General features: G+C 45.5%; 2 protein-coding genes across 3 annotated transcripts in view; one reads left to right on the forward strand and one right to left on the reverse strand.

Annotated features, from left to right (window-relative positions):
• DNAJC5G (DnaJ heat shock protein family (Hsp40) member C5 gamma) overlaps positions 1 to 6,428 on the reverse strand; it is a 188,950-nt gene extending 182,522 nt beyond the window's left edge. Inside the window, exon 1 of one of the 2 annotated variants that reach the window (XM_086928154.1) lies at positions 6,266 to 6,428. The gene's annotated coding sequence lies outside the window, so the exon portion shown is untranslated. The remainder of the gene's footprint in view (positions 1 to 6,265) is intronic. The other variant, XM_086928152.1, reaches the window with a different exon arrangement.
• An 868-nt stretch (positions 6,429 to 7,296) lies between these two features.
• LOC147709634 (E3 ubiquitin-protein ligase TRIM39-like) lies at positions 7,297 to 12,901 on the forward strand. Its single transcript, XM_086925526.1, has 2 exons — positions 7,297 to 7,694; positions 11,736 to 12,901. The coding sequence occupies exons 1-2, from the start codon at positions 7,299 to 7,301 to the stop codon at positions 12,648 to 12,650; spliced, it is 1,311 nt and encodes a 436-aa protein (XP_086781652.1). The 5' UTR covers positions 7,297 to 7,298; the 3' UTR covers positions 12,651 to 12,901.
• Positions 12,902 to 13,101: the final 200 nt, after the last annotated feature.

Raw genomic sequence — 13,101 nt, forward strand, 5'->3', positions numbered from 1 at the left:
TCAACAAAGCAGACTTCGTCATAGCACCGCACCTCCGAGACGTCATCAACTGCTCCTTCAACTCCGCCACCTTCCCGGAAGACTGGAAACACGCTGAACTCACCGCCCTTCTGAAAAAACCCACAGCGGACCCCACCGAACTCAAAAATTACCGCCCCATCTCACTTCTCCCATTCCCGGCCAAAGTCATCGAGAAAGCTGTCAACAACCAGCTCGCCGCCTTCCTCGAAGCCAACAAATCCCTCGACCCCTCACAATCTGGCTTCCGAGCAAAACACAGCACTGAGACCGCCCTCATCGCAGCAACAGACGACATTCGAACTCTACTGGACAATGGAGACACAGTCGCCCTCATCCTCCTCGACCTCTCCGCAGCCTTCGACACAGTCTGCCACAGCACCCTTCTACAGCGCCTCAGAAACATCGGAATCCAAGGAAAAGCACTTGAATGGATCACCTTGTTCCTCACCGGAAGAACCCAGAGAGTCCGCCTTCCACCATTCAAATCCAAGGCCTCTGAAGTCATCTGCGGCGTACCACAAGGATCCTCACTCAGTCCCACCCTCTTCAATGTATACATGAGCCCCCTCGCGGCCATCGCACGCCATCACAACCTCAACATCATCTCGTACGCGGATGACACTCAACTGATCCTTTCCCTCACCAATGACCCCAGCACCGCCAAAACCAACCTACACGAAGGAATGAAAGAAGTTGCCGAATGGATGAAACAAAGCCGTCTGAAACTGAACTCGGACAAAACAGAAGTCCTCATCTTAGGTACATCCCCCTCTGCATGGGACGACTCCTGGTGGCCGGAAGCCCTCGGAAAAGCACCCATCCCGACAGACCACGCACGGAACCTAGGCGTCATCCTGGATTCTTCACTCTCAATGAACAGACAAGTCAGCGCCGTATCCTCTTCCTGCTTCAACATTCTTCGCATGCTCAGAAAAACATTTCGCTGGATCCCCTCCGAAACAAGGAAAATAGTCACCCACGCTCTGGTCACGAGCCGACTGGACTACGGAAACACCCTCTACGCAGGTACTACCGCAAAACTCCAGAAGAAACTCCAACGAATCCAAAACGCCTCAGCCAGACTCATATTAGACATCCCACGCAACGATCACATCTCTGGTCACCTTAAAGACCTCCACTGGCTACCCGTCAATAAGAGGATCACTTTCCGACTGCTTACCCACGCACACAAAATCACTCTACGACATCGGTCCAGAATGCCTCAACTCACGACTGTCCTTCTACACCCCCTCCCGCCAACTACGTTCTTCCAGCCAAGCCCTCACCACTGTACCTCGCATCAACAAGACCACCATGGGAGGCAGATCCTTTTCATACCTGGCTGCTAAAACATGGAACTCTCTCCCCGCTTACCTTCGCCTTACCCAGAACCACCTAGCATTCAGAAAGCTACTTAAAACATGGATTTTTGACAAGTAATTCTCCTCCCCTTCCTAAGCGCCTTGAAACCCTACGGGTATGTAGTGCGCTATATAAATCCTTTGACTTGACTTGACCCTTCTATGCAACTCCTGTAAGAAGCCAAAGAAAATAAGAAGTATTAAATAATAACTGAACCATTATTTCTAAATACACACCATCAGAGCACAACAGGAAGTTTAAATGTTACAGATGTCTGTTGGACAACACAAGGCCACGATCAGGCATCAAATAAGGGGCCAAGGGAAAACGTTCAGAAGGGAGGAAGCTGAAAGAGCTGAGATCATGGCGAATGGTTCCAGAGGGACTACATGATGACGATGGCTTACAGCACATGTGTTTTTAAGCAATGCTTAGTCATATAGGTGGATTTCTCAGAAATACCACAACAGTCCGTTCTGCAGACAAAAGTACCAAAATAAATCAGCAAAGAGAAGACTACAGTACTTTACTGCGTGTAAAGTTAACAGAACACATTTACACTACATCCTAGAGTTCAGAGAATAGCTTTAAACTTATTTTCAGTGTTTTGTGAAAGTATGAGCCGCTTTTCTCGTCTACACAGCACTGACACAATTTATGAATTAAGACTCCATGTCATACTGAACACTACAGCCAGACTCATGCTAGACCTCCCCAAACCACTGGGGTTTTGCAGATCAAAGGAAGAGGGGATCTAGGCCGTACCGGGCCATATTCTCCTACATCGCTGCCAAGACCTGCCCCTTCACCTCCGATCATCACCTTCCCTGGCAGACTTTAGAAAGAAGCTCAAGACCGGCCTTAAACCACCATGGGAGGTAGATCCTTCTCATACCTCGCAGCTAAAACCTGGAACTCACTCCCCACTCACCTTCGTCTCACTCAGAACCACCTAGCATTCAGAAAGCAACTTAAAACTTGGATCTTCGACAAGTAATTCCCCACCCTTCTACAAGCGCCTTGAGACCCTCCGGGTATGTAGCGCGCTATATAAATCCTTTGACTTGACTTGACTTACAAATGACTGATTAAACTCTGCAGTCATTTAAATGGATTGTTATATCCTTTTGAAGGCCTAAAAGGTTGGTGTTTAAATTAAGGAACCTACACATTGACTACATGGAGAGATGGAGATTGTACTTATGTTTTCAGTTTAGTGAATATCAAGACTGACATGCCAGATGTCTTAAAGATCCTTGCTTACAATAAGCCTTTTAGTTTTCAATTTAAAATAATCGCTCTCCATCGACTGTGTTCTGATTGTCTAAAAGATGTTGAAAGAATCGCACAAGAGCTAAGATTCAAATACTGCTGATGACAAACAGCCAGAGCAGCACATGGGGAATAAAGAAAAAAAAAGAACAAACTTCAAACCTCTGCGCTGAGAGATTCCATATTTAAGATGCAAAGGAAATGGTATTAGGAAGAATAAAAGGTGCCCACTTTCAGAGTAAGTGCCTCAAACGATCCCCAACTAACAGAAATGGAAAAAAGTCATCACCTGTAACTACAACTGTAACAGAAAATTGTTTATAAGAAAGAAGGTACACCCATGTCATGCTGAAACAGATCTGTGATCTTCAAGAAGGCACTATAAAAGAATCTAGCACCGATGGAACATCTACAACTTAACATACAAAGCTGCAGACTCAACATCAACTTCCAAATATACTCTGATAATGTTACATTCTACTTCCAAGTAAGGGTCGAGGAAGGGTTATCAGGGCATTGCATGCCAAACTATCAAGAGATGGACAGGAATCAAATGACTGGAACTTAACACCTAGAAAGAAATCCTCATATTGGGCGAGTATTCCATCCAGAACAGACAAACTGCCTGTGGTCCGACAGCAGACTAAACCACCAGCCACAGCTATCAGAGTTTGGAGTCTAGGAGACCAGCACAACTCAGAAATACCCACAAAATATCACACTAGAAAATGTTTCTCTGCCATGGTCAGACAGTAGTAAAACTGCTATGCCGTCTACTCACTGCAGTACCCTATTGAGGTTTGTTATAGGCATATCTTACACAATTACAACTACTTCTCTCTTTGCTTTCTGGAAAATCACTACACTTGTAAGCTATCTGGACCTAGTAAACAGAATCACACTTGTGTATGGAGTCGCTGGATCACATCTGGGTAGCACCTAACAATTACTACATTGTTTATCAAACAGGGACCCAACTGGACATAAACTCCCTGGTCGACAAAGTCATGATACCAAGAAGAGTCTGGGGATCCCTCTCCTCTAAGCACTGGATAACACACCTGTGTGCGTGTGCATGCTAGACATACAGAAATTCCTAAAACAAATACAACAACATTTTAAAGGGACAGCACAACACTGGCCAAAAAGGTGAACACATACAGAAGTGAAACTATACATAAAGATACAATCTTGTCTAAATAGCTTTACACTGGATCAGTTCAACTGGCTCAACCTGCACCTCATGGGAGACACATACCCAACCCTGAGGCTCACTGCCGCAGGTATTAGCACAAATAAGAACCAGCCTGTTGGTCCATGATGGTCACATATGCCTGCCACTTGCGGCACTGTGACTCTGCCTTTCTACTGCAGGTCTTACTCTATGCGAAGCCACACTAATACAAACAGTGGTTAAAAGGTCTGGCCATGCAAGTTGGTGCAAGGTTTTAATTATTTTTGTTACAAATGCATGCCACAAAAAAATATATAGAAGCTGCAGCCTAAATGTGACAACCATAAGCTTGCAATATAAAATAAAAAAATAACCAGTGCATATACTTTTAATAGCTCAGTAAAGGTGCTTCCTAATAGGCAATTGTACTTGGAACAGCTATAGAAACTTTATTTTGTTTTAATGCACGTTACAGGAAAATTCGATGTTTTCCTGAATGCGTCGGGAAATCATATGGCCATTTTTGCTGACAAGGACTGTTTAAAAGAATATAGTCACACGTATAAACGGAACTTGGGAATGCCCTTCTTTATTTTCTTAAAGTAAGGAGAAAGTGGAGATTTGGATTTATAAGCTTTCCCACACCAGTGAAGCACATCACTGCTGCTTGGGCCAAGGAGTCCAGTGGGGGAAAATCGAAAAAAACATATTTAAGAGAGGTTCTAGCCCAGACTAAACCTGGAGTAAATACAGGACACATCCTCCATCTTTCTACCCAACACCTGGACTGAAAGCCATGAGAGGAAGGGTACAATGGTCCGGAAAAGGCAATCTCGGAACAGGGGGAGCAGTCAAATCACTCTAGAGGCAGACTCACAACGATTAGAGAGCAGAAAGGAGGAAGGGCCTGGCAAGCAGCCAGAGCACAAAACGAGGGGGAAGTCAAGAAATAACCCAAATACAAAAGGAACAGGAGCCCCGCCATCCAAAGGGCACCATGGGAAAGTGATCTTTTTCTCTACCTCACCTGTCTATTGCCTCATCCTAGGGCACAAGCCCTAAAAAAAGAAGTGGGGGGATGCTGACGTCACAACAGGAAGTGACGTTACGAAAGGTGGCTTGCACCATCAGACTCATTGCCTCCCTTTGCTCAACCCCTTAGATGCGATTGCATCAGAGTAGCCAGCGCGTGAGCAGCTTTCTGAATGAGCTTCGATCTTGCCCCAGAGAGGCAAAACAGTGAATGTGTGGCTCCAGTTATCGAGCTCCCTGTAAAATAAGTGGGGGGACGCAGTCCACCTGCGTGGTACCCCAACTCGAGCCCTGGCCTTTTCACAAACACTCTCCCTCTTCTGCTAACATCTACCTCCACCTGCGTGGTACCCAAACTCAAGCCCTGGCCTTTTCACAAACACTCTCCCTCTTCTGCTAACATCTACCTCTCACTCTTCCTCCCTATACACAGTGTAATTCTAAAGATTTGTGTGACCCAGTGCAAGAAGTACTTTAGCTATTTTAGAATGATTCCATTTCTGAAAGTATAATCCCTTAATGTTTGGCATCATGTGGGCTTTGATTAGCATAAAATGTGTAGCAAAATTCAAATATGTTCTGAACAGTTGGCCCTAAAATAGATCTTTCCCTGGGCCCCAACATTAATTAAGATAATTAAAGAGAGAAGATAGTAGCCAGCGCTTGAAAGGTCGAGAAACATTTCACCAGGGAGGAGAGACTACTTTCCCTTCTCCAAGTCAAAGGAAATAATAATACATGTGAGCTCTAAATAAAAACCTTTCCCCTCTTCTATCCCGCCACCTACCCTTCTCTACCCAAATAATTGACTAACATATCCACTACTCAAATTACTTCATATTTCACTATACTCATTTTCAACACTAATCCTTTATGGGTTCCGGAGTAGCGTGCTACTAGCCAGAAAAGCGCTTCAACACCCATCAGGGGTAACAAGTGCTATATGAATGCAAACCTTTCTTCCCTTTTATCCCTCCACTATCCTTCTCACTCCAAATAACTGACTAATATCCACCACTGAAATAACTTCACATTTCACCATATTAATTCACCACTAATCCCTTACAGGCTTCCTGAATCTCTTGCGTCAATAAGCGATAAATGCAATTACAATACTAGCCAGTCAAAGGGAGAGCCCAGAGCACACACTTCCTGGGAACTCATTGCACAACGCACACGGAACCGACTGTCACCCTCCACCGAGGCAGAGAGGGGCTGCCACCCGTGGACAGACCCGTCACGACTGCCCCTTCCCAGCTCCGGCCTACCCACGAGCACCCCCGAGATGCTGACAGGAGGACCCTCCACCCCCTGGAAACTACCCAAGCAGAGCCGCCCCGAGCCCAGCTCCAGGACCTGGCCGAGTGTTCCCACTGCCGCTGCCGTCCCGGCCCCCACACTCACCTCGGTGCTCTCGGCGGACCCTCGGCTCCTTCCTCCCCAAAGGCTGCTCCGCCCGGACACGGGTGAAAGGAACGAGAGTGCGGCGAGCTCCGGCACAGGCTTACCGCGCCTGCGCACACTGACAGGTCCCTCAGGCCGGCATGAGCTAAAGAAGGGACTGCGGAAGTATAACAGGGCACGTAAGTCAGGCGGGGACGCTTACTACGGCTGCGCACATACAGGTTGACACCATGGGCCAGGCAGGGTGCGCTCACTACGCCTGCGCACAGTCCACCTGCTCAGCATGAACTAAAGAAGGGACTGAGGAAATAGAGCGGCCTTTGAAAGTCAGGCAGGGTGCGCTAGACGTCGAGGGAGGACTGGCTCACGCTCCCGACTACCATTGCGCACCTCACCTTGGTAGTTAAGCAAGAAACCATGAACGCATAAAAGGGACCGTGGTGCGTGCAGCCTGATAAAAGGTGACGGCAAAGAAGGAACAAATAGAGATAAAAAGAGGACTGACACGCGTACACGCCTCGCATCATGGCTTGTAGATGACGTTTTTACCACCCCTTAAACCCTTCACGGAGAAGAACGCTGCTTCGTCGGTTGGGTAACATTTCTGCTATGAGCTTTTAAATATTTTTGACGGAATATTAAAATCCTTTCCTCAACATTGAAGAAACGCCTACAACTTGAAAAGTCAACCCAATCAATTCTATTGCCCACAAACTGGAACAAGTTACTAATTAACATATGCTGTGGGTGAACAACGTCTTAAACAATCAGAGGCGTGTTTATGTATGCTGTTTCTTACAGGAAATGCATTTATACAGAGGGAAAGACCTGCACATCAAGTGGAACACGATTGGGTGGGGGTGTTAAAGGAACGGTCAATCTTTTTTTCAAGAGAAGTTGCGCTTGTTTGCCCGCTAGCCTCTCGCGAGAGCAGGACTTCGCAGCTCCACTTTATAAACAAAGGGCGCGAGACCCACGAGTATTAAGTGCCTCAGAGCGGGCACCGGTGGATCTGTGACCTGGTCCTGCCACAATGTCGTCCAACGGCTTCCCGGACCTGAAGGCCGAGGTCACCTGCTGCATCTGCCTGGACTTCTTCCGGGACCCGGTGTCCGTGGACTGCGGGCACAACTTCTGCCGCTCCTGCGTGGAGGTGTGCGAGGAGGGCCCCGGCGGGTGCCTCCCCTGCCCCCGCTGCCGGCGGGCCTCCTACAAGAGGGACCTGCGGCCCAACTGGGAGCTCGGGAACATCGTGAACATGGTGAAGCGGCGCTGCGTGTCCGAGGAGGCCCGCTGCGAGAAGCACGGGCAGCCGCTGCAGCTCTTCTGCGAGGAGGACCAGGCGCTGGTCTGCGCCGGGTGCGTACGGTGCAGGGAGCACCGGTCCCACTGCGTGCGCCCCGCGGGCGAGGCGGCCAGGGCCTACAAGGTAATGAGGGTGGTCGTGTCGGGCCAGAGGGGTCCAGTGCAGGCATGAGAGGGCTGTAGGCCGGCCGGGCTCCTCAAAGGAATGCCCTACCGCATTGTTTGTTTAGATTGATCTTGTAAAGAGGTAATGGAAATGTAGCATTTAAATAAACTATTGGCGTACGTGCCAAAATGATGTGCGTGATTGCTCTGCAGTAGAAGCGGAGTAAAACGACAAAATATTCGTATTCCTGGTCCTAATCGCAACCGTGGACGCTTGTTATCCTGTGCATGGATAGCCCTCCCTGCCGCACCAAAAGATCCATGTCTTCTGTCTGCCTCCAGCACTTGTAGGTTCAAGGTGACTGCAATCCTTTCGAGGAAGCGACTATACATGTAAACAATGTGAGATCTTATGGGAATAATATACAGGAGTTTCAAACGAGAAAAGGTCCCTAGACCTTTGTGACACCCCCGATTCGCAAATGGCATACACACTTACAAGTGGGGAGAAGGTACTCTTTTCAACTACCATGGAGCGGAACATGTGTACTGTTAGCTGTTGGAGAGAGAGAAGTATAGAGCGTTGATGCAGCAGAAATGTGCTGAATATACATGGGACCAGTCAGACTGACTGGCCAAAAACGGCACAAGCACTGACTCAATGGGCCTCGCCATTCTAACCGATTAGCCATTCTGATCAGCTGTGGCGATGCCCCTTACTTGAATACATCCCCGTTATTTCGTAGGCGCTCGCATCACTCCTATAAACTAACACAACGAATATATAATCCCCCCCCCCTCCCGGCTACTCTGCATGCTAGCTTTTTTGTTACCGATCCGAATTTAAATAAAAGAAGGAAAAGCTTGCGAGAGGGAAATGTATGCAATGGGGGACTGGGTGGCACATTGGGTAACGTGCCAACAACACGGGTGGGAAGGCGAAAACAGGGGTTGTCCCGCCAAGTAACGGAAGGGAACAACATTACAGTCCGCGCGAGAGAATGGAGAGAAATACAGTGGAGTCTTGCACAGGCGAGCGCAGAAGGGTGGACTTTGGGAGGAGAGACATGCTGGTTTGAAACGGCAGAAAGCCGCCCTCATGGGGTGCTTTGCACAAAGTTCAGCGTGAAAAGCAAGTAGGTAAAGCAGAAATGCCAGTCAGATTGATGGTAAAGAGGCAATGTTCCATGGGAGGGACAGCCCAAGATTGACGAGCTAGGGCACTAAAGAAGCGGGAAAAGGAGTGACCAAGAAAGCAGACCAAAGGGGAGTCGTCGGTGGGCTCCAATACACTCTATGGTTTTGCTCAAACCCGTGTAGGAGACTCGACCTAAAAGAGTTTAAAAGGGAATCCTTGCCTGACTGGGAGCCGGTGCTTGTATTTCAGATGAGGCATAAGATCATGCAGGTCCAGATACAGTTACTTCCAGTAATCCACTCTTCTCTGTAATGGCCCACCAACTATAGAATGATTCGACACGGTCACGAGAAAGTTGTCTCATGCAGTTCATGAAGATGTTAGACCATAAATTCGTGCACTTTAGGAGCCCCTTTTAACATGGCAAATGACACGAGAAAAGAATTCACACAAGACTGTTTTCTGTGCTTCATAAAGACTTGCAGTAAATGCCTATGGAGCAAACAAAGTACTTTTTTTTTTATAGTTAAGTTACTATCCATTATCACTTTACATAGTTTTAATTGGGATTCCACTTGATTTTCCATCGAAGCTAAATGTTCCTTATCTTTTGAAAGTGGGATATTTAAACTAAAGTACTGCTATGGGACAGGCGAGGTGGTTTGTTTTTTCTAAGAACATTTTGGAAGACAGGATGCAGTTTAAAGTATTTTAGATTTTCTTCAATCTCTGGTTTTAATTGTTTTATAAAACATTAAAATGAATGCACTGGAGAACCGTAATTCAAAACACTAACACTAAAAATATGAGCAATGCGCTTATGATGAGCAGCCAATAAAATTGAACGAGATAGCAGAAAAGGTATTTTCGCAGCGTTACGTCAGTACATGAAGTTGAGCGCATGCTTTACCTGGTTGACTTTTAGAATCCGATTTCTCAGTAGGCATTTGACTACATATATTGCTAGAAAGAAGTATAGGTCAAGAGGATTTTTTTGTTGAATTATTTTGTTACCAAATTCTCGGCGAGCCATCTATTTTTCACATAGGGTATCCCCTTTTTAGGTCAAGCATAGACAGCGCTTGCACTGTTTGGAAGAGCTGTTGTATGTACTTTGTGGCATCTGGAGATTAACCCTAGGACTGGTCTGCTTCTACCGTAGCTTATTTTTTTTTTACTGTTCAACTGCTTTTATTTAACGGTCTTGATAGACAACGACCAGTAGGGGTTGGTAAAATACCAGAATCGCTTTAGCATTTCCTAGATTCCAGGCCATAGAAACTTGTATTCAATGAGCACCAGTAGACAATACATTATTTTCTTTCTCCAAATCTTGTATTTTCAGTGATGTGACCACCGAGGGGCTGATTTTTATTTTAAAAATAGAACTTTGGACATTACAATTTCCTGCTAATAAGCAGTATTTCTCTAAATGTGTTCCCATACCTGCGTGTTCTGCAGTTTGGTGCTTACTTTCTCCCCATTTTAAATAGCAGTAGATGTTTCAGCACCCGGGCTAATGTGCTGCATAGCTAAATGCATATAAGGTCCTGAAGACTAGACCGATTGCATTGCAAATACTTTTTCTGATGTAGTTAACGGCTGTCATACCCACTAGAATTAGACTGCAGTTTAGTATGTGTATATATGTGTGTGTGTGTGTATGTATATATATATATATATATATATATATATATCCAATGGAAAATAGGCAACACGTTCTGTGAGCTATGTAGGTATTTAACAACTTATGTTGCATACGAAATTACAGTAGTGAAAGAGAATTTAATTTGGGCACATTTTATTTAAAATGTTACTTGCCACCAATTATTCTCTTGCTATGGAAGGACCAAACACTATTTTGAAGACTCACCTAGATACCTTTTAAGCGGTCTGTTCATCGTCCTGTAACCTCGGCCCTCCCATAAAAAAATCCAGTTTAAATATATACATAGCAATGCTTTTGGTCAGCTCTTTTCATTACAGTACTTTGGATAAATAAAAGCTCAGATCTTCATATAATCTGATAACCAGCCAATGGTCTAGTCCTACAGTGTAATTAAAACTGCAAATGACTAAATTTTAACATCTTTCATTAGTGAAGTGGTTTTTAACTTCAAGCAGTAATAATGCTTCACGACATTCATTCTTTTCGTAGAATATAATCAGGAGTTGTTTTTATACAATATGGTGAGCTGTAAGCTGGGGCATTTGATTCATGAGCTATACAGTATTAACTTTCATTTTTTACAGTATGTTTCCTTAGAGATAGTTAGTGACTTTATATCGACTCTAGTTTACTCCTTGTTGATAAATCCTCCAGTAACATACCAGTTAACATTTTTATATGTATCTTTTTCTTTTGCAGACCACTTGTCACATCTTTAATGCAGTCTTAGATTTAGTGCTTTATCTGACATGTAGTGTATCTCGCCGCTTTCATTTCTTGGCTAATTGGAAATGGGGTGGCGCTTGTAAGACTTCTACTAGGTTCCAGTGCAGCATTCTTATCGCTGGGGTTCTGTCTTTTGACGTTTGCTGGCATTCTTCGTACTGGAAGTCCGATTCGAGCTATTTGATATGCATTTGGGCTATGGCTCCACACAAACAATATAGTGTATTAAATTCGACTACTTTGCCCTTAGATGTGATCCGCCTCCTTATAATGCTGTTTTTATTTCTTATTTAAATATTCACGAGCAGTGCACCTGTTGTCAACCGGGTATTTTTACCCTTTATTGCATGTAATTATTTAAAGTACTAGAATTATTGAAAATGTTGTGCAGCAGAAGAGCGCCAATGGTCCCATTGGTACTACACCGACTAAAAAGTGGATCGCTGAACTGTACTAAAGGGGCGCATCTGCTACATTCTCTTGGGTAAAGTGTGTACACTATTTAACTGTGTTTACTTTTCTACAAGGAAACATTTGAAAGATGGTTGGGCCCTCTGTCAGAAGAGATGGAAGGCCTGCTGGAGGCCAAACGCAACGGCGAACAATATAAAGCGCAGATGAAGAAGCTGGAAGTCAGCAAGCTGGACATCGTGTCTGAGATTGAGGGCCTCCGTTTCCTCCTGAAAGACAAAGAGCAGAAACTACAGTGTATCATGGCAGACATAGACCGAGTTCTAACCCAGGTAGAGAGTACAGACATGGTGAAGCTGTCTAATGGGGCTGCCTCCCTCAGTACCCTGATTTCGGAGCTGGAAAAGAAGTGTAAAGAGCCAGCATGGGAACTCCTGAGGGACATTGAAGGAACCCTGAAGCGGTGCAGGGAGGTGGTGTTTCAGAATCTGAAACTGGAGGTCAAGTGTTACAAAGGCGCGGTCACCTTTGATGCCCGCACCGCCAATCGCTGCCTTGTGCTGTCGGAGGGACGGAAGCGGGTGAGAGGTATCACACAAGAACTGCCCATACCAAACACACCCAAGAGATTCATCTGTTACCCCTGCGTGCTCGGGGTCAAAGGGTTCACATCAGGGAGGCATTACTGGGAGGTGGAAGTGCTGCAGGATGGAAGTGGGTGGCTTGTTGGGCTAATGGAGGAGTCTGTGAGCAGGGAGGAAGGATTTACATGGCCACCTGAAAAAGGAGTCTGGGTTGTTGGTAAAGATAACGGGGACTACTTGGCTCACACTTACCCTAAAATAACAGATTTGTCCCTGCGCAGTAATCCAAGGAAGCTGGGAGTGTATCTAGACTACATGCAAGGCAGACTTTCTGTATTCAATCCTGACACCATGGAGCACCTCTACACGTTCTTCGATGCCTCCTTTGCAGGCACGGTCTTCCCGTTCTTCCTTACAGGTGACGATGCTGATCTGCGCCTTGTATAGAGACAGTGCAGCCCCTTTCTGTGGCTTTATCTCTTATTTAATGTTCATGTATATCTGGCTCGTTAATCTCTTGAATGAATTGTTATTGTACTTTTTTTCTTTTATAGCATTTAAGTACACAGAGAAAATAAGGGGGTGAAAGGATACTTTCCGTCCATTGACCCGAGTTCGTACCTACGTGTGCTCGGTGGACTTTGTTGTTGGGTAACACCTGCTATGCAAACAGTCCCCATATAAGGGCGCGTTTTTTCCTGGGCTCTGTTCTTTTGGGAATCTACGTGAGTATTAAGGTGTATAGATGATTGATTAAAATCATATTGGAGCTAATGCATTGTATGTTGCAGTAGACCATGGTTTTATGTATCTAATAAACATTTGAAAATGTTCTTTTGGAGAGTATGCCGTTATCAATGTGACACTTTAGTTGGGTCCCTCAGTGGAAAGTGGTTAC

The sequence above is a fragment of the Lissotriton vulgaris genome, chromosome 6, assembly GCF_964263255.1.
Source record: "Lissotriton vulgaris chromosome 6, aLisVul1.2, whole genome shotgun sequence".
NCBI classification, from domain to species: domain Eukaryota; kingdom Metazoa; phylum Chordata; class Amphibia; order Caudata; family Salamandridae; genus Lissotriton; species Lissotriton vulgaris.